General features: G+C 41.0%; 1 protein-coding gene across 2 annotated transcripts in view; it reads left to right on the top strand.

The window, feature by feature from the left end:
- Positions 1–26,774, top strand: part of Npepps (aminopeptidase puromycin sensitive) — a 75,813-nt gene that overhangs the window by 9,943 nt on the left and 39,096 nt on the right. For both annotated transcript variants that reach the window (XM_048365089.1, XM_048365090.1), the window contains exons 2-3: positions 6,367–6,451; positions 19,427–19,504. In XM_048365089.1, the coding sequence (XP_048221046.1) occupies positions 6,367–6,451; positions 19,427–19,504 (163 nt within the window). The remainder of the gene's footprint in view (positions 1–6,366; positions 6,452–19,426; positions 19,505–26,774) is intronic.

Here is a 26,774-nt window from a genome sequence, read left to right as displayed (position 1 = left end):
CTAGAATTTCACTGAGGAAAAACAAATATTAATGTTAGTAGTTATGAGAGAAACTATGAATTAAGACAATAGAATAGATTAATTTATGCTGGCTATGGGGCTTGAACTAGGCACTGTCCCTGAGTTCTTTGGTTCTTTTAGTTCTCTACCACTTTGAGACTACTTCCAGTTTTCTGGTGGTTAACTGGAGATCAAAGTCTCATGGAGGGGAGCTGGGGATATGGCCTATACATGAGGCCCTGGGTTCAATTCCCCAGCACCATATATACAGAAAATGGCCAGAAGTGGCGCTGTGGCTCAAGTGGCAGAGTGGTAGCCTTGAGCAAAAATAAGCCAGGGACAGTGCTCAGGCCCTGAGTCCAAACCCCAGGACTGGCAAAGAAAAAAAAAAAAAAGAAAATACTTTAGGGCTGGGAATATGGCCTAGTGGTAAGAGAGCCTGCCTCGTATACATGAAGCCCTGGGTTCAATTCCCCAGTACCACATATATGGAAAATGGCCAGAAGTGGCGCTGTGGCTCAAGTGGCAGAGTGCTAGCCTTGAGCAAAAGGAAGCCAGGGACAGTGCTCAGGCCCTGAGTCCAAGGCCCAGGACTGGCAAAAAAACAAAAAAACAAAGTCTCATGGAGGGCTGGGAATATGGCCTAGTGGTAAAGTACTCGCCTTATAATACATGAATCCCTGGGTTCTATTCCTCAGCACCACATATATAGAAAAAGCCGGAAGTAGTGCTGTAGCTCAAGTGGTAGAGTGCCATCCTTGAGCAAAAAGAAGCCAGGAACATTGCTCAGGCCCTAAGTTCAAGCCCCAGGACTGGCAAAAAACAAAAACAACAAAAAAGTTCTCATGGACTTTCTTGCCTGGGCTGGCTTTGAACCACTATTCTCAGATCTGTCTCCTGAGTACCTAGGATTACAGGCATGAATCACCAGCGCCGGACTTGGTAGAATTACTTTACAGTTATTTATTATACATGAACAGAACTAAGGTAAGACAATAGGATAACTTTTTTCTTTTTTAAATTTAAATTTTTTCTTTTCGCCAGTCCTGGGGCTTGAACTCAGGGACTGAGCACTATCCCTGGCTTCTTTTTGCTCAAGGCTAGCACTCTAATCACTTGAGCCACAGTGCTACTTTTACTGTTTATGTGGTGCTGAGGAATTGAACCCAGGGCTTCGTGCATGCCAGGCAAGCACTCTACTGCTAAGCCACATTCCTAGCCCCCACATTTCTTTTTTTTTTTTTTTAATTAAATTTTAGATTTGTAAAAATTCTTTTGCTAGTCCTGGGGCCTGTACTCAGGATACCATTTGTGTAAAATTAAAAAAAATGTTGCTTGCATATTTCCATAGCGAAAGTACCAAGACATACATGGCAATGATATATAATATCATTAGAATAGTGATTATCTTTTGGGAATGAGAGCGAATGGAAGGGCATTTCCTTATCTATTTAGTAGTCCCGTCTGGATGCCTGAAACCATGGATAGTTTCATAACATAATGTATATACTCTTTTATTTCCTTCCTTGCAGTGTTTTCTCATGGTATCAGAATTCATCTGTCCTACCATATTTAATGCTTTGGTTCTTCCTTTTTTTTCTCGACTCTCAAATCTTGGGACCATTATTAAGTAAAATGAGGGTTACTTGGATACCATATCTGAACAGTCAGTCTGATCATCTAGGAGGCTTCTGAGTTGACTAAGTGGGTACTGTACACAATTTGGACATACTGGACAAAGGGGTGATTCTTAGATGGGGCAACAGCAAGATTTTATCTAGCTAAGATGTGTAACTTGCTTTTCCTTTTAAAGACAAGGGCTATGTAGCCCAGTCTATTCTTGAACTTGAGATCCTCCTGTTTCATCTTCTCAAGTGCTGGCAATACAATCATGTGACATTACACTTGGCTTAGGTTGTGCAATTTAGAACCTAAGAATTGTTCAGGCTGGGGATGTAGCTCAGTGCTGGGAGTACTGGCAGAGTGCTTGCCTAATACAGACAAGGCCGTGGTTTTGATCTCCAGTACCACAAAAAAATAAAAATAAAAATCTAGAGTTTTTCATTTAATTTTCTGGCTGTAGTTGACCATAGGTAGAAGGGAACTCCAGGGTTTTTTGTTTTTGTTTTTTGTTCCTATTGTCATTTGTTTCTTGTTTTCCTGTGGTAGCGGTAGTATGGTTTAAACTCAGGCCTTGAACTTGCTAGGCTGGTGCTCTATTGCTTGGGTCATACTTCCATTCCGATTTTTTAATGCCAGTTCTGAGACCTGAACTCTGGGCCTGAGTGCTGTCCCTGAGCTGTTTTTACTGAAGGTTAGTGGTCTTCCACTTGAGCCACAGCTCCACTTTTGCCTTTTTTTGGTGATTAGTTGGAGGAGTTTCCTGCCTGGGTTGGCTTTGAACTGTGGTCCTCAGAACTCAACCTTCTGAGTAGAACTGTAAGTGTGGGCTGTGTGAATGTGTTTGTCTGTCCGCATATGTGCGCATGGATGTGTCTGTACTGGAACTTCAACTCAGAGCCTTAGTGCTGTCTATTAGCTTTTTTGCTCAAGCTGGTGCTTTTACCACCTGAGCCATAGCTCCACTTTTTTTTTTTTTTGGTGCCTGTAGTGGAGCTTGAACTTGGGGTGCAGACACTGTTCTTTAAGCTTTTTTGCTGACTCTTAGCTGATACTCTCTCACTTGAGCCATAGCTCCATTTCCAACTTTTTGCTGGTTTGTAGATGGGTAGCTCATGGACCTCATGATTTTCCTGCAAAGGCTGGTTTCAAACTGAGATCTTCAGATCTCAGCCTGTGATAGAATCACAGGCATGATGGTTTATTTATTTTTGCCAGTCCTGGAGCTTGGACCCAGGGCCTGAGCACTGTCCCTGGCTTGTTTTTGCTCAAGGCTAGCACTCTACCACTTGAGCCAAAGCACCACTTCTGGGTTTTTCTGTGTATGTGGTACTGAGGAATCGAAATCAGAGCTTCATGCATGCAAGTTTCCTGAGTAGCTAGGATTACAGGGGTGAGCCACTGGCTCCTGGCTATCTGGTTATTTAATTTTTTAAAGCAAATTTTATTTATTCAAATACTTTTTTATTCTTGCTGTTCCTGGGGCTTGAACTCAGGGCCTTGAGCCACAGCACCACTTCTGGCTTTTTATTTATTTTGCCAGTTCTGGGCTTGAACTCAGAGCCTGAGCACTGTCCCTGGCTTCTTTTTGCTCAAGGCTAGCACTCTGCCACTTGAGCTGCAGTGCCACTTCTGGCTTTTTCTATGTATGTGGTGCTAGGGAATTGAACCCAGGGCTTTCATGTATACGAGGTGAACACTGTACTACTAAGCCACATTCCCAGCCTAAAATAATTCTATTTTTATTATATTATTATTATTATTATTATTATTTTGGCCAGTCCTGGGCCTTGGACTCAGGGCCTGAGCACTGTCCCTGGCTTCTTCCCGCTCAAGGCTAGCACTCTGCCACTTGAGCCACAGCGCCGCTTCTGGCCGTTTTCTGTATATGTGGTGCTGGGGAATCGAACCTAGGGCCTCGTGTATCCGAGGCAGGCACTCTTGCCACTAGGCTATATCCCCAGCCCCTATTATATTATTTTTTGAACAAACAAAAAAATCAAACCCAGGACCTTGTATATACAATGTTTGGCAAACATAAGTTTGAACTTAGTGCCTTATGCTTGATAACCAGGTGCTTTACCACTGAGCCATGCCTTTAGTCTTTTTGTTGTTGATCATGAAGCTTAAACTCAGGGCTTGGGCTTTTCTAGTCAGGGGTAGTGCTCTGCCACTTTGAACCACAGATCCACTTGCTGTTTTCTGGTAGTTAATTGGAAGTAAGTCTTAGGAACTTGTCTTCCCAGGTGGGCTTCAAACTACCATCCTCATCCTCAGATCTCAGCCTCTTGAGTAGCTAGGATTATAGCAATGAGTCACTGGCCCTGGATCTTTTTTTATTTATTTATTTATTTATTTTATTTTTATTTTTTATTTTTTTGCCAGTCCTGGGGCTTGGACTCAGGGCCTGAGCACTGTCCCTGGCTTCTTCCCGCTCAAGGCTAGCACTCTGCCACTTGAGCCACAGCGCCACTTCTGGCCATTTTCTGTATATGTGGTGCTGGGGAATCGAACCCAGGGCCTCATGTATATGAGGCAGGCACTCTTGCCACTACGCCATATCCCCAGCCCCTGGATCTTTTTTTAAAATCTGAAGCAAATAGGATAGTTTCAAAAAGCAATTTAATCTTAGTAGGTAATTAGTGTCTGTTACCTCTGAAATGTTTCTTTGGGAAAAGAAAAATTTAAAGACTGTTTTATGAAGTTTTGACATTATAGTTTATGAAATGGCAACTTCCTTATATTCTCAAAGAAGGTTTTGTAGGTGGCTTAGCATACAAGTTAAGATGTATAATTATGAACCAGGCTCTAGTGGCTCATAATCTTAGCTACTCAGGAGTCTGAGATCTGAGGATCAAGGTTCAAAACCAGTCTGGTAGACAAATCCAAAAGACTCTTATTTCCAAGTAACCAACAATAAGCTGTAAGTGGAGGCATGGCTCAAGTGGTAGAGTGTCAGTCATGAAAAAAAAAAGCTAATCAAGAACACAAGACCCTTAATTCAATGTAGCATTACTGGCCTGTCCCCAAAACAGATTTTGTCTCTAAAGATAATATGTTTTTGAGTTACTAAGTAGGTAGTAAGTAGATTGTTACTATACCTTTTTTCTTTTTTTAATCAGTCACGGGGTTTGAACTCAGGACCTGGGCTCCGTCCCTGAGCTCATTTGCTCAAGACTAATGCCCTACCACTTTGAGCCACAGTACCTCTGGCGATTTTCTGGTGGTTAATTGGAGATAAGAGTCTCTCATATTTTCCTGTCCAGGCTGGCTTTGAATTGTGATCCTCAGATCTTGGCTTCCTACACAGCTAGGATTACAGGTGTAAGCCTTGAGTGCCTGGCTAAATGAGATTTTTGTTGCTGTTGGTCATGGGGCTTGAACTCAGGGCCTGGGCTCAGTCCCTGCCTGAGCTTTTTAAAAAAATTTTATTTATTTATTTATTTATGGCCAGTCCTGGGCCTTGGACTCAGGGCCTGAGCACTGTCCCTGGCTTCTTCCCGCTCAAGGCCAGCACTCTGCCACCTGAGCCACAGTGCCCCTTCTGGCCGTTTTCCATGTATGTGATGCTGGGGAATCGAACTTAGAGCTTCATGTGTAGGAGGCAAGCACTCTTGCCACTAGGCCATATTCCCAGCCCTATTATTATTATTATTTTGCTTAAGGCTAGCACTTCACCACTTTGAGCCATAGCACCACTTCCTAATGAGTTGTTTTAATACTTCAAAACCAATCACATAGTCTGGCACTGGTGGTTCATGCCTATCATCCTGACTACTCAGGAGGCTGAGATCTGAGGATTGCAGGTAAAAGCTAGTCTGGACAGGAAAACAGGTGAGACTCTTTAACTCCACTTAACTATCAGAACACTGGAAGTGGCACTGTGCCCAACAAAAATAAACAAAAACAAAAACATCCCCAACTGATTTATTTCTGCCATTGATGCATAAATACTCAGTCTAGGTTTAGTGGAGTTTAGGTTTTAAAAACTTGCCAGCATAGACTGGGAATGTGGCTTAGTGATAAAGTGCTTGCCTAGCATGCATGAATCCCTGGGTTCTATTCCTCAAACACATGAACAGAAAAAAGCCGGAAGTGGCGCTGTGGCTCAAGTGGTAGACTGCCAGCCTTGAATAGAAAGAGCTCAGGGACAGTGCCCCGGCCCTGAATTCAAGGCCCCAGGACTGGCAAAAAGAAAAAAAAAAAAAACAACAACAACCAAAAACATTGCCTGCAAACTCAGAGTGCTGATTGTTTACACCATTAATCCTATTTAGGTGGCTGAGATTTGAGGATTGCCTTTACAGCAAGGTACGGTGATGTATATATGTTACCACAATACTCAGGAAGCTGGGCTGGGAATATGGCCTAGTGGCAAGAGTGCTTGCCTCCTACACATGAAGCTCGGTTCGATCCCCCAGCACCACATATATGGAAAATGGCCAGAAAGGGCGCTGTGGCTCAGGTGGCAGAGTGCTAGCCTTGAGCAAGAGGAAGCCAGGGACGGTGCTCAGGCCCGGAGTCCAAGGCCCAGGACTGGCCAAAAAACAACAACCAAATACTCAGGAAGCTGAGGCAGGAAGATAATTGGAAACCAACCTGGGTCGTGGTGGGTTTCAGGTGACACAGGGCTATATAGTAAAGTCAAGAAAGAAAAAACATTGCCTGTAATATTAATCCAAGATAAAAATGTCTATATTATTAATCTTGGCCTTTTCTGATTATTGATTTTTCTTTTTCTCTTAGGTGAGGCAGGCGACCAATCAAATTGTGATGAATTGTGCTGATATTGACATTATTACAGCTTCATATGCACCAGAAGGAGATGAAGGTAAGAGATGTTTTCCGTTTTAATTCAGTGTGTGTTTTAGCATATGTTAGTAATACATACCACCAGGTTTAGATATCGATGTTTGCTACTTTAAGAATAAGAAAACTTGGATTGGGGACATGGCTCAAGTGGTAAAGAACCTGCCTAGCAAGCACAAAAACCTGAGCTCAACCCCAGTGCCACCACAAAATAAGTAAGTAAAATTTGCAGGGTGCCAGTAGTTCATGTCTGTAATCCTAGGTTCTCAGTAGGCCCAGATCGGAGAATCTTAATTTGAAATCAGTCTGGGCCGGAAAAATCTGTGAGACTCTTTATCTTTAATTAACTAGCAAAAAGCAGGAAGTGGAGCTGTTATTCAAATGGTAGACTCAGCCAGCCTTGAGCGGAAAAAACTAAGGGACAGTACCTAGGCCCTGAATTCAAGCTGCAGTACTGAGACCAAAAAAAAAGAAAAAGGAACTGGGTGAGATTCTGTGGATGTTTATGAGAAATATTTGAATTGGTATTTTCAAACTATATTATGTGATAAAAGAAATATGGGGGCTCGGAATATGGCCTAGTGATAAAGTCCTTGCCTCATATACATGAAGCCCTGGGTTCAATTTCTCAGCACCACATATATAGAAAAAAGCTGGAAGTAGCGCTGTGGCTCAAGTGGTAGAGAGCCTTGAACAAAAAGAATCCAGGGACAGTGCTCAGGCCCTGAGTCCATGCCCCAGGACTTGCAACAAAAAACAAATAAAAGAAATAGAACAATTTAAATTCTTCTGGAAACATTTACTTATTTTGTGACTCTAGGTGAATCACATGTGGAAAATGAATATGTTAACATACATGTTAAAGTTGATGAATTATTTTTAAAATTAAGTACTTAGAACATGAAAAATTCAAGGGAACGTAGTTTATATGTATTTTTCATAAGATTCCCCCTTTGTTGAGCCAGGCAATAAGTCTTAATCATAATTGAGAGAAAAATCCTTGCTTTGTAAAGACTGTTTGAACTAGATAATAATGTTAGTTGTGGGGGACACTATGTTAAAAAGGAGTATAGTGTAGAATGTGTGGGAACTCTTAGAATCTTTAAAATGACTACTATTTTAGGCTTTGTAGTTTAGTAGGGATGTAATAATCAGTTTGGGCCTAAGAAATTTTTTTTGCCAGTCCTAGGGCTTGAACTCAGGGCCTGGGAACTGTGCATAAGCTTTTTGCTCAAGGCTAGCACTCTACCACTTGAGCCACAGCACCACTTCTGGCCTTTTCTGTTTATGTAGGACTGAGAAATCGAACCCAGGGCTTGATGCAAGCTAGGCAAGCACTCTACCACTAAGCAACATTCCCAGCCCGGGCCTCAAATCTTATTCCAATATAAGCAACTTCTTTTGTCATTCATGGGGCTGAGGGCCTGGGTGCTGTTGCTGGCTAGTGCTCTACCACTTGAGCCACCGTGCTACTTCTGGCCTTTTCTGAGTAGTTTATTGGAGAGAAGAGTGTCATGAACTTTCCTGCCAGGGCTGGCTTTGAACCTTGAACCATGATCCTCTGATCTCAGCCTCCTGAGTAGCTAGGATCACAGGTGTCTACTACTGGTATATCCAGCTTCTTTGCTCGCTTTTTAATAAGGTAGTTTGTTTTAAGAGGATTTTTTTTCCTGTATTTTGATAGCAGTCATCAGATAAGTGTTTTGCTAATATGTATCCCATTTATTGGTTTAACCTTCTTGTAGAATAGAAAGTTTTAATTTGAACAACATCCAGCTCATCAGTTATTTTTTTCATGGAGTCGTGTCTTTGGTTTTGTATCTTAAAAGCCATCACTATACGCAGTCATCTATATTGTCTTTCTAGTAGTTTTCTGCTTAGAGTTCTGTGATCCATTGTAAATGATTAAGCTCTGTGTCTAGATCACCCCTACCTCTCCATGTCTGGCATCATTTGTTGAAAAAACTTTTCTCTTTTATATCATTGCCTTTGTTTCTTTGTTAAAGATTATCTGACTATGTTTGTATGGGTCCTTTTTGCATTCACTGTTCTGATTTGTTTCTCTCATCAGTATATGTCTTAATCATTGTAGCTTCACACTAAGTCTTGAAATTGGTTGGTAAAGTCAGTTTTCTGTTTTCCTTCAGTAAAGTATTGGCTATTCAGGATGTTTTGCCTCTCCATAAAAAACTTTAGAATTGTTTTGCCAGTGGCTACAAATAACTTGCTTGTATTTTGGTGGAGCAACTAACAAGAATATTGTCTTTCTTTCCACAAACATGGACTATTTCTCTAGTTATTCTTGGCTTGTTTACCAGAGGCTTGTCCTTCTTCCCTTTTTTTCCTTACCCCTTCCTCCTTTCCTGCTATCCCCTCCGTCCCCCTTCCTTTCCTTTGCTTTAACTCAGGGCCTCATACTCCTCTTACTTTACATTTTAGCTTAAGACTAGCACCATACTGCTTAAGCCAAAGCTACATTTCTGACTTTTTTTTTTTGGCCAGTCCTGGAGCTTGGACTCAGGGCCTGAGCACTGTCCCTGGCTTCTTTTTGCTCAAGGCTAGCACTCTACCACTTGAGCTACAGCGCCACCTCTGGCCGTTTTCTATATATGTGCTGCCGGGGAATCGAACCCAGGGCTTCATGTATATGAGGCAAGCACTCTTGCCAGTAGGCAATATTCCCAGCCTCATTTCTGGTTTTTTGATAAGGGTCTCATGGACTTTCATTCCCAGGCTAGCTTTAAACTGGGATCCTTAGAGCTCAGCCTTCTGAGAAATTAGGATTACAGGTATGAGCCACCTATGCCCAGCCTGTGAGACTCTTATCTCCATTAAATTACAAAAAAAAGAAAAAAGTGGTAGAGTGCTAGCCATGAGCACAAAAGTTCAAGGACTACACTTAGGCCCAGATTTCAAGCCCCAGGACTGCCCTCCCCCACCAAAAAAAAAGTCTCTAGCTGGGACTGTGGCTTAGTTATACAGTACTTGCCTTGCCCAGCGGGCATGAAGCCCTGGGTACAATTCCTCAGTGTCACATAAACAGAAAAGGCCAGAAGTGACGATGTGGCTCAAGTGGTGGAGTGCTAGCCTTGAGCAAAAGAAACTCAGGGACAGTGCTCAGGCCCTGAGTTTAAGCCCCAGTACTGGCAAAAAGTAGAATCTCATGGACTTTCTTGTTCAGGCTGGCTTCAAACTTCTATCCTCAATTTCAGCTTTCTGATTAGCTAGGATTACACATATAAGCCACTGGTGTTCGTTTTTCCTTCCTTCCTTCCTTCCTTCCTTCCTTCCTTCCTTCCTTCCTTCCTTCCTTCCTTCCTTCCTTCCTTCCTTCCTTCCTCCCTCCCTCCCTCCCTCCCTCCCTCCCTCCCTCCTTCCCTCCCTCCCTCCTTCCCTCCCTCCCTCCTTTCCTCCTTCCTTCCCTCCTTTCCTCCTTCCCTCCCTCCTTCCTTCCTTCCCTCCCTCCCTCCTCCCTCCCTCCCTTTCCTCCCTCCCTCCCTCCCTTTCCTCCCTCCCTCCCTCCCTCCCTTTCCTCCCTCCCTCCCTTCTCTCCCTTCCTCCCTCCTTCCCTCCCTCCCTCCCTCCCTCCTTCCCTCCTTCCTTCTTTCCTTCCTCCCTCCCTCCCTCCCTCCTTATTCCTTCCTTCCTCCCTCCCTCCCTCCCTCCCTCCCTCCCTCCCTCCCTCCCTCCTTCCTCTCCTCCCTCCCTCTTTCCCTCCCTCTTTCCTTTCTTCTTTTTTTGCCAGTCCTGGGGCTTGGACTAAGGACCTGAGCACTATCCCTGTCGTCTTTTCCCTTAAGGATAGCACTCTACCTCTTGAATCACAGCACCACTTCCAGCTTTTTCTGTTTATGTGATGCTGAGGAATGGAACCCAGGCCTTCCTGCATGCTAGGCAAGCACTCTACCACTAAGCCATGTTCCCAGGCCCTCTTTTTTTCTTTTTAATTTTTTTTTTTGCTTATTAATTTTGCAGATAGAGTCTCACTATGTAGCCAGACTCGAGACTTAAGGCAATCATCTCACCTCAGCCTCCTGAGTGCTAAGATCACATGCATGTGACATCGTGTTGTTCTTTTCTTGTTTGGTCATTTTTGAGGAGGAATTGGGTAAAATGCTTTTTCTTTCTTTGCTTTTTTTGGTAAGCCTTCTCATTCCTTTTCGTTCTCACCCCCATCATTTAATTGAACTTTAAATCCTTGATTCTCATGTCATTTTGTTTTTCAGGTCTAGATGTTGAATATGAGAGAAAACTTTTTATATTTGTCTTCTTCAGTCTGGCTTATTTTACTTAAGATTTCCAATTCCATCCACTTTGTTGCAAATGACAGAAATTGATTGTCCTTTATGGCTGAATAATCTTCCATTGTGTACACATACTCCATTTTCTTTATCCACTTTCCATTGATGGACACTGAGGCATATTCTGTAGTTTGGCTATGAGTAGTGCTGCTATAAACATGGGTATGCAGGTAACTATTGTAGGTAGACTTCGGATTTTTTCCAATGAACTTAAATTCTTTGTGCAGGTGTTACATTTAGTAATGAAGGTTCTCAAAGGTACTGTTTTTTTTTTTGTCGTAGGGCTTGAACTCTGGGTGTGGGTGCTGTCCCTGAACTCTTTTTGCTCGAGGCCAGTGCTCTGCCACTTTGAGTCACAGTGTCATTTCTAGTTTCCTGGTAGTTGTTTGGAAATAAGAGTCTCATGGACTTTGCTGCCCAGGATGGCTTTGAACTGTAATCCTCAGATCTCAGCCTCCTGAGTACCTAGGATTACAGACAGGTGTGAGCCACTTCATTTTTTTGCCAGTCTGCGGGGCGGGGTGGGGGGGTCGGCCTTGAACTCAGAGCTTGGGCACTGTCTCTGAGCTTTTGCTCAAGACTAGCACTCTACCACTTGAGCCATAGCACCACTTCTGGCTTTTTTTGTTTATGTGATTCTGAGGATACGGGTTTCATGAATGCTAGACAAGCACTCTACCACTAAGCCACATTCCCAGCCCTAGCACTTCATTTTTGCTAGTTTTTTTTTTATTCTTAGTACTCTCTTCTGATTCTGTCTTACTGCGTATATTGTCTGTTTTTTTTTCTTTCAAATTTTTATTATCAAACTGATGTACAGAGGTTACAGTTTCATACGTTAGGCATTGGATACATTTCTTGTACTGTTTGTTACCTTGTCCCTCATACCCCCTTTCCCTTTCCCCCCCTGAGGTGTTCAGTTCACTTACACCAAACAGTTTTGCAATATTGTCTGTTTTGTATGTTGTCTTTTACATTAGATTCGAGAAAAAGGCATCAAGCTGGGCATTGGTGGCTCATACCTGTAATCCTAGCTACAGAGGAGGCTGAGATTGAGATCTAAGGGTCACAGTTCAAAGCCAGCCTGGACAGGAAAGTCCAGTTCACTACCAAAACGCTGGAAATAATACTGTGGCCCAAAGTGGTAAAGTATTAACCTTGAACAGGGACAGTGCTTAGGCCCTGTGTTCAAGCCCCAGGACTCGCTGTGGTGGGGGAGAGAGGAAAGTATCAAAAAGTTGTCTAGTTGTTCCATCTCTTCTACCTTGTAAGGATACAGGGTTTGCCCTTGTGTTCACCATAAGAAGACTAAACAATAATGTGCCATGTAGAAGTAAAAAATCTTAACTAGACAATAAGTCTGCTAATGCTTTGATCTTTGAATTCCCTGCCTGTAAAACTGAAAAACTTCCCACAGCTATGTTCCATCAGTAGGAAAGTATGAACAAATGAAGGAGATCCAGAAAAATGATACTCCAACCAAGGGGACCCCCCGGACAACAGGACTGAAGAGGACAGAGGCTTTAAAGTGGCATCTCCATAAATCTGATAACTTGTGATTAGACTACTCTCAGGGTCTGAGTATGCCGATTTAAGTAATGATGAGTACATAGGAAACTGAGCAAGAAAGGAAAAGGGGAAAAAAAAAAGAACACATGGAAGTAAATATAGTGTCTATGTGACTAAGCTGTAAAACTGAGTAGTCATAATAATATAAAGGTTGATAGTCTCTTTATTTGGAGGTTGCAAAGTGGGGGAGTAATAGTACACATTAAAGAAAATTAAATGCTAGCCAGGTGCTGGTGGTTCACATCCATTATCCTAGGAAGATGATAGAAGGGAAACTGACCAGGATGTGTTGTATGTGTAAATACACATGTTAAATTGAAAACCTTGTACAACTATTTGAAGATAATTAGACTTATCTTCAATTAACCACCAGAAAACCAGAAGTGGCCCTGTGGCTCAAGTGGTAGAAGACTAGCCTTGAGTTAAAGAGCTCAGGGACATTGTCCAGGCCCAGAGTTCAAGTCGCATGACGTACAAAAAAAAAAAAAAAAAAATCTCATGGACTTTTCTGCCCCAGCTGGCTTCAAACCTGATCCTTAGTTATCAGCCTCATGAGTAGCTAGGATTACAGGCATGTACCATCATCACCTGTTGATAATTCTTTTTTCATTTTACAAGAATACCTATATTTAAAATAAAATTTATTGAATTTAGCTAGGTACTGGTGGCTCATATCCTAGCTACTCTGGATGCGAAGACCTGGAGGATTTTGGTATGAAGCCAGCCCAAGCAGTAAAATATGCAAAACCATCTACAATTAACCATCAGAACGCAGGACTAGGAGACAGGGCTCTAGAAGTAAGGTACCAGCTGTGAGCAAAAGAGCTAAGTTAGAGTTGGAGGCCACCTGGTGCTCCTGGGTTCAAGCTACAGTATTAGCATGAAAAGAGAAAAATTGAAATATATGGTCACTTTTCTCTGAGAGAACTTTCGAGAATTTTTTTTTTTTTTTTTTTGCCAGTCCTGGGGCTTGGACTCAGGGCCTGAGCACTGTCCCTGGCTTCTTTTTTGCTCAAGGCTAGCACTCTGCCACTTGAGCCACAGCGCCACTTCTAGCCATTTTCTATATATGTGGTGCTGGGGAATTGAACCCAGGGCCTCATGTATAGGAGGCGAGCACTCTTGCCACTAGGCCATATCCCCAGCCCCAATTTTGTTTTTTTTTTTGTACTTTTGTAGTATAGTTGATATGTACATTTAGGAGTATATATTGTGGAAGAGAATGTGGCAATATAACAATTGTTTTATTTTTATTTATTTATTTGATATTTGGGCTTGAATTTGGCTTCTTCCTTGTTTGGCTGGTACTCTACCACTTGAGCCATGCTTCTAATTGTGGCCTTTTGCTGGTTATAGTTAATTGGACTTTTCTCCCTGGCTCGTCTGAATTTCAAATATCTCAGTGCTGCAGCTTCAGGTTTTTTTTTTTTGGCCAGTCCTGGGGCCTTGGACTCAGGGCCTGAGCACTGTCCCTGGCTTCTTCCTGCTCAAGGCTAGCACTCTGCCACCTGAGCCACAGCGCCCCTTCTGGCCGTTTTCCATATATGCGGTGCTGGGGAGTCGAACCTAGAGCTTCATGTGTAGGAAGCAAACACTCTTGCCACTAGGCCATATTCCCAGCCCCAAATAACCAGTTTTGATTTTTTTTTTCTTTGCCAGTCCTGGGACTTGGACTCAGGGCCTGAGCACTGTCCCTGGCTTCTTTTTGCTCAAGGCTAGCACTCTGTCACTTGAGCCACAGCGCCACTTCTGGCCGTTTTCTATATATGTGGTGCCAGGGAATCGAACCCAGAGCTTCATGTATATAAGGTAAGCACTCTTGCCACTAGGCCACATTCCCAGCCCTTGTTTCAGGTTTTAAACTACTAGTCTTGTGGTTTTTATACTTCCTTCTAGTATGAAACTCTTGTGGATATATAAAACAAGTTGGCTTTAATACATGTTAATGGAAATGATCTTTGATCAGAGCTATCACAATACCATTTTCTTTTCAAGATGACATTCTCCCCTCCACTTCAACTTGGCTCTTTAGACAGTTTCTTGTGCTATGTAGCCCAGGCTGGCCTCAAGCTTTCTATCTTGTTGCTCCTAAGTGCTAGGATTACAAGTGATAGCTATTAAGCTGGGCAAGAATGTATCGTTTTAAGGAATGTTCTATTCCATATGGTGCCATGGCTTTGTGCTTGGAATCCCAGCTCTTGAGAGGCTGAGGCTAGAATATAGAAAGTTTAAGGCTAACCTGGAGCTACATAGCAGGTATAAGGCTAACTTGAATCCCTATCTCAAAGAAACAACTGAATGAAATCCAGAAAGAAAATAAAAAGGACTTTCTTAAGGAATGAGCTTATGTTTTGCATTTCCTTTTAGGCTAAATATGATTTTTTATTCTTGAGCTCAAGTTAGAGCATGTTTTGAGTTTTTGCCAACAGAAGCTATACTTGTTCTTGGTAGAGATTTTATTACAATTTTGAATATTCTAAATCTTGATTCTGTTTAAATTTAGAAGACAGCTTATGAGTTTTGGCAATAGGAGTAGAAAGGATTGAAGTCTAATTTTTATGTACCTCATATCCTTCATTTATAAAATGAAAGTTGGTTTGAGGAGTGATTAAAAATTCTTAAAAAATTTAAATTATAATCATAGCTACTCAGGAGGCTTAGGTATGGAGAATTGCAATTTGAGTCAGCTTTTGGCCTTGAAAAGTCCTTGAGAATTAATCTTCAACTAACCAACAGAAAGCTGGGCTGTGGAGACATGTAAGAGTGAGAGTCTCTAAGGGGGCCAATTCAAATAAGCAATTGATGAATGAAAGGTTTAATAATTTAAGCCCATATTTCAGTAATTGTAAATAAACTTCACAATATAATTTCATAAAATATGATTTAAAAAAAAAAAGAGTGCAAGTCCCTGAGTTCAGGTCCCAGAACTGTCGAAGTGAATAAATATGAAATTACAGTTTCTCGGGGGCTGGGGATATGGCCTAGTGGCAAGAGTGCTTGCCCCATATACATGAGGCCCTGGGTTCGATTCCCCAGCACCACATATATAGAAAATGGCCAGAAGTGGCACTGTGACTCAAGTGGCAGAGTGCTAGCCTTGAGCAAAAAGAAGCCAGGGACAGTGCTCAGGCCCTGAGTCCAAGTTCCAGGACTGGCCAAAAAAAAAGAAAAAGAAAAAGAAATTACAGTTTCTCATTGGCTTTGTACAGATTTTAGCTGCAAAAAGACATGTTTGAAGCAGTGATTTTTTTTTTTTTTGGCCAGTCCTGGGCCTTGAACTCAGGGCCTGAGCACTGTCCCTGGCTTCTTTTTGCTCAAGGCTAGCACTCTGCCACTTGAACCACAGTGCCACTTCCTGCCATTTTCTGTATATGCGGTGCTGGGGAATCGAACCCAGGGCCTCATGTATACAAGGCAAGCACTCTTGCCACTAGGCCATATCCCCAGCCTGAAGCAGTGATTTTGAAATCCTGTTTACCTATTAAGGTATAATATAGTTCACATACAGTGTATCCCTCCTTTAAAGCATATGCAGCTCAGTGTTGTGGGTTTTTTTTTTTTTTTTAGTATATTACTAGAGTTTAACAGAATCAATTTTAGACATTTTCATAACTCCAAAAGCAAAGTACTCATTAGTCATTGTTCATTTCCCTCAATCCTCCAACCTTCTACAACCTCCTTTGTCTCTCTAGATTTGTCTGTTCTGGACTTATATGAATATATGGGTTCTTGTGTATGGTTTCTTTACCTCAGTGTAATGTTTTCAAAATCTATCACTATGTAGCATGATGTTAATACATCATTTCTTTTTACTGGATACCATTTAAGTTTCTGGACTCAACCTTCTGGACTCCTCATTTTAATATTCATCAATTGATGGATATTTGGGTGACGCTCAAATATTTGATTTTACTTTGGAGCAACTATAAATAATGTTACGAACATTTGGGAGCAAGTCTTGTGCAGACATGTTTCCAGTGCTATTTTAATTTGCCTTTAGATAGGGTCTCTTGTTTTATGTCAGATGCCAGTTTTGAAATAGTCTTCCTAGCCACACCTACCAAGTAGCTGAGATGACTGGTATTTTGTTTGAGGTAGGATCTGCTTTTGCCCAGGCTGATCACAAGTCATTCTAGTGGATCTGAAGTGGTATTTCATTGTGGCTTTGATTCAAATTTGCCTAATGTCAATGATGCTGAGTATCTTCTCACATGCTTATTAAATCTACTTTGGCCGTGTTTTCATTTGGAATGGGTTGAACTTGGCTCACAAGTCCTTTCCTTAAGGTTTCAATAACTAAACACAGTAAAGTACCAGTGATTTGAATCAGTCTTTTCTCACTGCAAGGGAGACAGTAAATAAAGACTTATTGTAATCCATACAATGTGTTCTGGTCCTTTTTATTTGTATAAAATGTAAAACCAAAGAATTTTACCAGAAGTTCATGTGATTCATTTTTCTTAGTTTGAGTTCTTATCTTATTTGTGGGGACAGAACATCATGCTATATCTTCAACACCAAAATCTTGACAACTTATTAGATCTTTAAAATGTCCTTGAATCAGATTGCAACTGGGGGCTGGGAATGTGGCTTAGTGGTAGAGTGCTTGCCTAGCATGCATGAAGCCCTGAGTTCACTTCCCCAATCTCACCTAAATAAAAGAAGCTGGGAGTAGTGCTGTGGCTAAAGTGGTAGAGTGTTAGCCTTGCACTAAAGAAGCTCTGGGAGAGTGCCCAGGCTCTGAGTTGAAGCCCCAGGACAGCCCTCCTCCCCCCCAGGAAAAGATAGCCACTGGATTTTTAAATCCCAGGCTAAAGTCCAGGAAGTCCCAAGTTAGGTCTGGCCACTGCCCCAATACACCAAATAACGTACAGGGTAAAGATCAGAGAAAGGAAATTGATTGCACTGCAGTCATCAAACAAAAGCACTTCAGTACATCTTCAGCCATCTTCCAGGTTCTAGCAGTGGCTTCAGGTTAGGTAGTGAGAATTGGAACTGGAGATGAGAAAGGTATGCATAGTTAAAACAGTCCCAAGTGTGACTTGGTTTGACTCTTATTGTTTGACTCTAACTGTATTTGGAGGAATAAATTCTGGAGAATCATTATCACTTTACCATTGGATGAGAACAGGAACAACTTGTCTTTTAAGAGGAAAAGAATCAGGTGTTTATCAGTGAAATCTTTCTTTTCTTTCTTGATACCCAAGGTGATTGTAAAGTGATTGCAGTAGTGAATAGCTCAGGTCAAAGAATACAGATACAAAGTTGGAGGACCTTTTGGTTCATTCACAGGGCTCAGCACAAATTTTTGTTGTTGGCTGTGAGTCTTGAACTCAGAACCTGTGTGCTATCCCTGAGCTTTTTGCTCAAGGTTAGCACTCTACCACTTTGAGCCACAGCACTACTTCCAGTATTCTGGTGGTTAACTGGAGATAGGAGTCTCATGGACTTTACTGGCCTGGCTCACTTTGAACTGTGATCCTCAGATCTCAACCTTGAGTAGCTAGGATAACAGGCATGAGCCACCAGTGCTGGGCTCTTTTAGGTTGCCGCCTAGAGGAGTGCAGCATAGAAAGAGCAGAAGCCAGTGTCTCATGACTATAATCCTTGTTACTCAGGCAGTGGATCTGAGGATTACAGTTTGAAGCCATTCTGAGCAGAAAAGGTCCTGAGACTCTTAGCTCCAATTAACCACCAAAATGCTGGAAGTGGATTTGTGGCTCAAGTGGTAGAATGCCAACCTTAAGCAAAAATGCTCAGAGATAGCATATCCAGCTCCTGAGTTTAAGACCCTGAGCTGGGAGGCAAAAGCAAAATTAGGCACCTAAAGAGTAAAATGAAGCATATGTGGTATGCCACAGGGTGAAGCCCTGTCTCAAAAAAATCTAAATTAAAAAAAAGAAAAGTTTATCACTCTTGTAATAGTAATAACATCATTTCTTTTACATCACCAAAAGTTTGTGAATTTATAGAGAATGTATAATTATAATAACAGTTATTATTGTGCCAGTCCTAGGGCTTGAACTTGGGCCAAGTGCAGTCCCTGAGATTTTGTACTCAATTTTAGCATTCTGCCACTTGAGCCATACCTTCACTTCCACTTTTTGGTGGTTAAGTAGAGATAAGTATCTCATGGACTTTCTTGCTTCAGGATGGCTTTGAACTGCACTCTTCCTATCTCAGCCTCTTTTTTTTTGTGCCAGTCCTGGGACTTGAAATCAGGGCCTGAGCACTGTCCCTGGCTTCCTTTTGCTCAAGGCTAGCACTGTAACATTCGAGCCACAGCGCCACTTCTAGCCTTCTCTCTTTATGTGGTGCTGAGGAATCAAATCCAGGGCTTCATGCATGCTAGGCAAGCATTCTATTGCTAAGCCACATTCCCAACCCCTATCTCAGCCTTTTGAATACTGTGATTACAGGTGTGAGCCACTGGCACCTGACTGTGTATAATACATACATATATACAATTAATTAAATAATGTAATACATAAATATATTTCACTTAGGTAGTATAACCCAAAATATGTTAAGTGGAAATGACATTCTTGTTAATAGAAACTTGATTTGCCAAATTACAAATATTTCATCTGGATGGTAATGGCTCCTGCCTGTAATCTTAGCCATTCTGGAGACTGAAGTGTGAGGATCGTGGTTCAAAGACAGCCCAGACAAAAAATTCCATGAGACTTTTTTTTTGCCAGTCCTGGGCCTTGAACTCAGGGCCTGAGCACTGTCCCTGGCTTCTTTTTGCCCAAGGCTAGCACTCTGCCACTTGAGCCACAGCGCCACTTCTGGCCGTTTTCTATATATGTGGTGCTGGGAAATCGAACCCAGGTCTTCATGTATACAAGTCAAGCACTCTTGCCACTAGGCCATATTCCCAGCCCTCCATGAGACTTTTATCTTCAATTAATCCCCAGAAAACTGGAAGTGGTGCTGTGGCTTCAAGAGATAGAACACTAGCCTTGAACAAAAGAGCTCAGGGACAGTGTCCAGGCCCCAAGTTCAAGCCCCAGGACCAACCAAAAGAAGAAAAAAAGTTTAATTTTAGTAATTTTCACTTTTGAAAATGTTAACTGTAGTATGGATGTTTTATCAGTCAAGTCACATTTGTATTTTTCTCCTAGAAATACATGCTACAGGATTTAACTATCAAAATGAAGATGAAAAAGTCACCTTGTCATTTCCTAGTACTCTTCAAACAGGTAAGAGATGTAGGTTTTGTAAAATTCCACAAGTAGTAGCATTTTAGTTGTCCAAATAAATTAGTTGCATGTCATTTTTCCCTTTATTGTTAGCAGATAGAGAAAGGGCTTTTCTGGGCTGGAGGTGTGTCTTAGTGGTACAGTGGCTACCTATCAAGCACAAGGCCCTCAGTTCAAACACCATTACCATAACTGGGTGGGGAGTGGGGGGGAAGGTTCCTTTCCACTTGGAGGACACAAAAAGATTGATTTTTTTTTTTTTTTAGGAATTTGGTGTTATGGAAAAAAAAAGTTTGCACTTACTGTTACTATATAATGTTCTCAAGCAAACAAAACAGAAAAATTGAAGGAGCGTTCTGTTGTAGAATAAAATACTTTGTTTCCAGTTTCAGCTTTTGAAAAATAATTTATCACTTGGGCCAGTAGCTCCTGCCTATAATCTCAGTTACTCAGGAGGCTGAAATTGGGAGGATCTCAGTTTAAGGCTAACCCAGGCATTTGAACTGATAAAAAGCTAGATATGGTGGTATGCATCTGTCATCTCACCTGTGCAGGAAGAAGTATAAATAGAAGAATCTCTCACACACACAAAAATAGCCTTAAACATTTATATAGCTTTATCTTTTGATTGAATCCCAGTTTGGATGTGAATGCTTAGTATATGATTCTTAAGTTTTGTTGTTGTTGTGTTGAGAAACTTCAGTTTCACCTCAGGGACTTTGGCTTACTATTGCAAGGCAGACACTCTGTAACTTGAGCCATGTTCCCAGCTCTCCACACATTATTTTGATGTGCATGTTTTATGTTTGTGAGGTTAAGGAAGAAAAGATTTGTTGATACGTTATTATTATTAGCCAAAAAAAGCACAATAAATATAGAAGACTTTTTTATATAGTAGGAGAAATTATATGCAAATTACTCAGCAAATCAGTATGAATGTAGTAAATGATAGATAATTCATAAAGAAAAAATTCAAATGACCATTAAATGTGTAAAACGATACTCAGCTTTCTAGTAATGTTTTATTTATTTATTTTTTAATTATTAATTTTATTTTTCCCTAGTACTCTTGTTTTTTTTTGTTGTTGTTGTTTTTTGGTCAGTCCTGGGCCTTGCACTCAGGGCCTGAGCACTGTCCCTGGCTTCTTCTTGCTCAAGGCTAGCACTCTGCCACTTGAGCCACAGCGCCACTTCTGGCCGTTTTCTGTATATGTGGTGCTGGGGAATCGAACCCAGGGCCTCAAGTATACAAGGCAAGCTCTCTTGCCACTAGGCCATATCCCCAACCCCTCTAGTAATGTTATATATATATATATATTTAACAGTGATTACAAAACCAGTTTTTGTTAAGTTAGCTGAAGTTTTAAACAGGCAAAAGATTTATATAACCTGTGAATTCATAACACTATGAAGTAATCATTATAATATAAAGTTGAAACAATATGAAATTACATAGTCAAGTTGATGATTCATATCTTTAAGATGGCACAAATGAAACAATGTCTGGTGTTTTTCATTCATGTATACCTTTTGGTTTTAATTTTTTTATGTTGAGAATCTATTTCTCTATATTGAAGTACTTTCAGAAAAAAATTGAGCTCATATCATGTTTAGTACTTTTGGAAGTGTTTTTATGTAAATGTTTTGCATTGAACATATCTTAAAAGACACTGAAGAATATATTCAGTAATGTGAAAACTGAGACCCCTTTTACTTCCATTGTCTAGTAAATCCTTCCAGAAATTATATATATATATATATATGCATGCATATGTTCCCCCCCCCCCACACACAGAGAATATATTCACAAGTTAGCCTACAAATGAGATTATAGAGCTATGATTTACCACAGTATTTTTTGCTGACATGTGGGTTACCAGGACTGCTTGAATGCCTGTAGCCGTTTTACCAGCTCTACTGGGCTCCCTTCACCTCACAAGTCTTCTCATTTTAGGACCATGAGTAGGCACTGTCTGCAGCATGCTATTCTTAAACATGGCAGATGGCCACACTCAGGGATGGGGAGAGAGCTGAACCATAAAGTCACATTTAAAGCTTCTTCATGAATGGGGCACATCTGATACCAACTCACATTTTGTTGACCAAAGCCAGTAATATAACCAAGCCTAAAGTCACTGGGGCAGCAATTGCCTGACATTGAGGAAAGAACTTCTAATATGAAAGGTAGAGCTAAAACCAAAGCATTAAGTATAAAAAGTTTAGGAAGTTAGAAGAAACAAACAAACAAAAATCTAGTTAATAGCCTTACAAAGTTAAGAAATACCAGCATTAATATTCATTAAACAAGGACAGACAGATATCACATAGGAAGAATTAGAGTAAAAGGTTTTGGAAATTACAATATGGTAAATTTAAGAACAAAGATAAAAGTTTTAAAAAATGAGATTGAGAATCTTCTACAAGCAGTGGGAAAAACAAAGAAATAGAATATAGAAGGTTTAGAGATCATTCCTGTACAACAAACATCCATCTAGTAAAAGGGAAGGCAAAAATAGTGAGGAGAATTTATTAAAGACATAAAATAAGAAAGTTCCTTCCCTGCTGGGCACTGGCAGCTGATGCTTGTAATCTTAGCTATTCAGGAAGCTAAGATCTGAGGATTGTAGTTCAATGCCATCCCAGGCAGGAAAAGTCCATGGGACTCTTGGATAGTGCCTAGGCCCTAGTTTAAACCCCAGGACCAACACACACAACACCCCCCCCCCCAATCCAACTTTTCTGTTACCTTAAAAAAAAAGAGGTTGTTACTCAAGTGGTAGAGTACCTGCCTTGCATAAGTGTGAGACTCTTGAAAGGAAACTAGATTCCAGTGGGCTTTGCTTATTATAATCCTAGTTACTTAGGAGTCTGAGGTTTGAAAATTGGGGTTTGAAGTCAGTCAAGGCAGACAAATTGGAAAAACTCTTTATCTCCAATTAATTGGGCAAGGGGACAGGGTAGAATTGAAGGCATGGCTCTGATTGGTAGCATGCCTAATGTTATCTGAAAGAGCTCAGTACAAGTTTGAGCACTGAGTTCAAGCCCCATTACTAATAGTTTAAAAAAGAAGAAGAAAAATATTTTGATAAGACAGGAGCCTTCAGTTGCAGAGGCACACCACTATCGAGGACTAAAATGTTGTCAGATGCCAGCAACTCAAACCTGTAATCCTAGCTACTCAGGCAGCTGAGATCTCAGGATTATATTTAGAAGTCAGCCTGGGTAGGAAAGTCCATGAGACTCTTGCTTCTAATTAACCACCAAAAAGCTAGAAGTGAAGCTGTGGCTCAAATGGTAGAGTACCAGCTTTAAGTTAAAACAAAACAAAAAGCCCAAAACAAAAACAAAGGGACAGTGCCCAAGCTCTCAGTTCAAACCATTATACTGGCACTTAAAAAAACCAAAAAACAACAACAACAAAAAAAACCAGGGCAGGGAATGTGGCCTAGTGGCAGAGTGCTTGCCTAGCATGCATGAAGCCCTGGGTTTGATTCCTCAGCATTACATATATAGAAAAAAAGATGGAAGTGAGCTGTGAATATGGCTTAGTGGTAGAGTGCTTGCCTCACATACATGAAGCTCTTGGGTTCAATTCCTCAGCACCACATATATAGAAAAAGCCAGAAATGGTGCTGCGGCTCAGGTGGTAGAATGCTAGCCTTGAGCAAAAAGAAGCGAGGGACAGTGCTCAGGCCCTGAGTTCAAGCCCCAGTACTGGCAAAAAAAAAAGACTAAAATGTTAAAAGTTGGACACTGTAGAAGCAAATTTTAGAATTTTGAATAAAGTGAGGCTCTCTGAGAGTTTGTTTATATTTGGGATAGAAGAAAAAGTTGGCACAGTATCTTCATAGTTTTAAATTAGAGTAACAGTAGACTTTGATCAGGAACAAAGGAAACAAGACACTTAAGAGTTACTGCTTACTCAAAATACTAAGTGAATATGAGTTTCAGCCTAGAATTCTGTGCTTAGCCAAACTGAATTTGTGTGAGAGTAAAGTAAAGATATTGGCAGCTTTTCAAGGTGATAGAAAATTTAACTATCTAAAAAAATGAAAGTTGGGCACTGGTGGCTCACGCCTGTAATCCTAGCTACTCAGGATGCTGAGATCTGGGATCGCAGTTTAAAGCTAGCCCAGGCAGGAAAGTCCATGAGACTCTTATCTCCAGTTTACCACCAGAAAACTGAAAGTGGTGCTGTGGCTCAAGTGGTAGCCTTGAGCTGAAGAGCTCAGGGACAGTGCCCAGGCCCAGAGTTCAAGCCCCACGACTGACCAAAAAAAAGAAAGAAAAAAAGCCTTAAAATTGAAAAAATGAAGGGGCTGGGGATTTGGCCTAGTGGCAAAGAGTGCTTGCCTCCTATACATGAAGCCCTGGGTTCGATTCCCCAGCACCATATATACAAAAAATGGCCAGAAGTGGTGCTGTGGCTCAAGTGGCAGAGTGCTAGCCTTGAACAAAAAGAAGCCAGGGATGGTGCTCAGGCCTTGAGTCCAAGGCCCAGGACTGGCAAAAAAAAAATTGAAAAATGAAGAAGTAATATATGATCAAGTAGGAATCATGCAGATGAAATTATTTGCAAGCTGGGTGCCATTGCCTCACTATTGAGAGATCCTGAGGACTACAGATTGAAGCCAACCTGGGCAGAGAATTATCTCCAGTAACACCAAAAAGCTGGTAGTTGGAGCTATGGCTTAAGTAATAGAGTGGTAGCCTTGAGCACAAAAGTTCAGAGATAGTGTCCAGGTCCCTGTGTTCAAGACCCAGGACTAGCACACGTGCGCACACACACACACAAAGCCAACAAAATGCCCTGTCAGCCAATAAAAAGTTGAACATGGTGGCACTTGTTTTGTTTTTTGTTTGTTTTGCCAGTCCTGGGGCTGAACTCAGGGCCTGGGTACTGTCCTTAGCTTCTTGTGCTCAAGGCTAGTCTTCTACCATTTGAGCCACAATACCACTTCTGGCTTTTTCTGTGTATGTGGTACTGAGGGATTGAACCCATATTCCCAGTCGATTTTTTTGTCTCAACTACTCAGGAAGCATAAGTAGGATCATTGTCCAGACAAGCCTGTGTAGAAGCAAGACCCCATGGAAAAATAATAAAAGCAAAAGGGTTGAGAATGTGACATTAGTGGTAAAGCACTTGCTTAGCAAGCTTGTAGTCCAGAGTTTAAACCTCATTCCACACTTAAAAAACAAACAAACCCACAAATAAGTGAAGTAGGTAGGAATGTAATATTAAAACACGGAGTTTTAAAAATATTCCAAGAGCTGGGCGCTGGTGGCTTGTGCCTCTATAATCCTAGCTACTCACAAGGCTGAGATCTGAGGATCGTAGTTCCAAGCCAGCCTGAGCAGGAAAGTCTTGAGATTTTTATCTCCAATTAACTAGCAAAAAACTGGAAGTACAGCTATGGCTCAAGTGACATAGTGCTAACCTTGAGCAAAAAAAAGCTTAGGGACAGTGTCTAGGTCCTGAGTTCAAGCCCCAGAACTGGCACCAGTAAGTAAACAAATAGCTCAAGAAGGCATATAAACTTAGCAATCATTAAAAAAAAAGAGCATGGTTGGGTGCTGGTGGCTCAAGGCCTGTAATCTTAGCTACCCAGGAGGCTGAGATCTGAGGATTGAGGTTCAAAGACAAGCTGGGCAGGAAAGTCTGTGAGACTCATCTCATCAATTAACCACCAGAAAACCAGAAGTAGAGCTATGGCTTCAAGTGATAGAGCACTAGCCTTGAGCAAAAGAACTTAGGAACAGCATTCAGGCTCTGAGTTGAGGCCGCAGTACTGAGAAAACAAAGAGCATGTTTTGCTTTAATAAATGTTGTTTAGCACTAAGAAATACAGCCATATATTTTATCAAAAAAGTTAAAGATGATGCATTTATGTAAAGAAATCAAATGTACTTGTTACAGGCTCCAGTCTGTAATCCTAGCCACTAGGGAGGTGGAAATAGAGAGTTGTGGTTCAGGGCTAGTCCAGGCCAAAATTTATTTATTTATAAATAAATAAATAGATAAATACATAAATAAATAAATTAGGGAGTCCATTTATACCAGTGACTGGGTATGGTGATACCAGTTATCATCCCAGTTATGCCAGAGGCTTAAGTAGGATTGAGATCCAATGCTGACCCTGGCAAATAACTTGAGATTATATCTGAAAAATAACTAAAGCAAAAGAAGTCTAGGGATATAACTTAAACGGAAGATCCTCTGCTTAGCAAACTCAAGGCCCTGATTTTGAACTTTAGTAACAACAACACACAAAAGCATTCAATATATTAAAACAATGTATTATTTTGGTTTTGGTAAGCATATATTTAACTATATTAGCCTAATTTTGACAGACTTTGTAAACTGACAAAGGTGCTTCACTTATGTTTGGCAAATAACATAGTAAGAAAATATAAACAATCTATACTTCTAGCTTTATGCTTTTTATTTTTATTCATTTGTGTATTTTTGCAGTATTGAGGATTAAACCCAGGGCCTGCACATGATAAGCAAGTGCTTCAACACTAATTTTTTTTTTATATCCCCAGGCTTCCTCTTCTCTCCTTTTAAAAATTGTTGCTTTTGCTGGGTGCTGGCAGCTCATACCTATAATACTTGCTACTCAGGTGGCTTGAGTTCTGAGGATCACAGTTCTTGCCAGCCTGGGCAGGAAAATCAATGAGACTCCAAAAGCTGGAAGTGGAGCTGTGGCTCAGGTGGCAGAGTGCTGGTCTAGAGCAAATAAAATAAAGCCTATGGGCAGTGTCCAGATCCTGAGGCCAAGCCCCAGGACGAACTCCAAAAAAATAAAAAGAAGAATGAGTTCCTGCCAGGTGCCAGTGAGTCACACCTATAATCTAAGCTACTCAGGATGCTGAGACAAGATCATGGTTCAAAGTCAGCCTGGGCAGGAGAATCCATGAGATTCTTTCTCCAGTTAACCACCAAAAAACCCAAAGTAGAACTGTGGCCCTGAGTTCAAGTTCTTACCCATTAAGTATATAATTATTTGTGAATTAAAAATTAAAAAATAACTAAATCTAAAGGCTCTTTTCAGATTAACAGATTGCAGAAATGTTTTGTCTGATAATAAAATAAATATCAACATATTTTAATGACATCAACAACCTTTATGTTATAGCTAAATAATACACCATCTTTGACACTGTTCTAGAATGGGTACAATACTATAATTATTGGAAGGTCTAACAACAACTGTAGAATCACTACTTAATGGTCCTATAAAGTGTCTTTTTTGGGGAAGTGCAGGAC

Source organism: Perognathus longimembris, chromosome 17 (genome assembly GCF_023159225.1).
Source record: "Perognathus longimembris pacificus isolate PPM17 chromosome 17, ASM2315922v1, whole genome shotgun sequence".
NCBI lineage: Eukaryota > Metazoa > Chordata > Mammalia > Rodentia > Heteromyidae > Perognathus > Perognathus longimembris.
The sequence above is the reverse complement of the archived record's forward strand: the minus strand, read 5'-3'. Positions and strand labels throughout refer to the sequence as shown.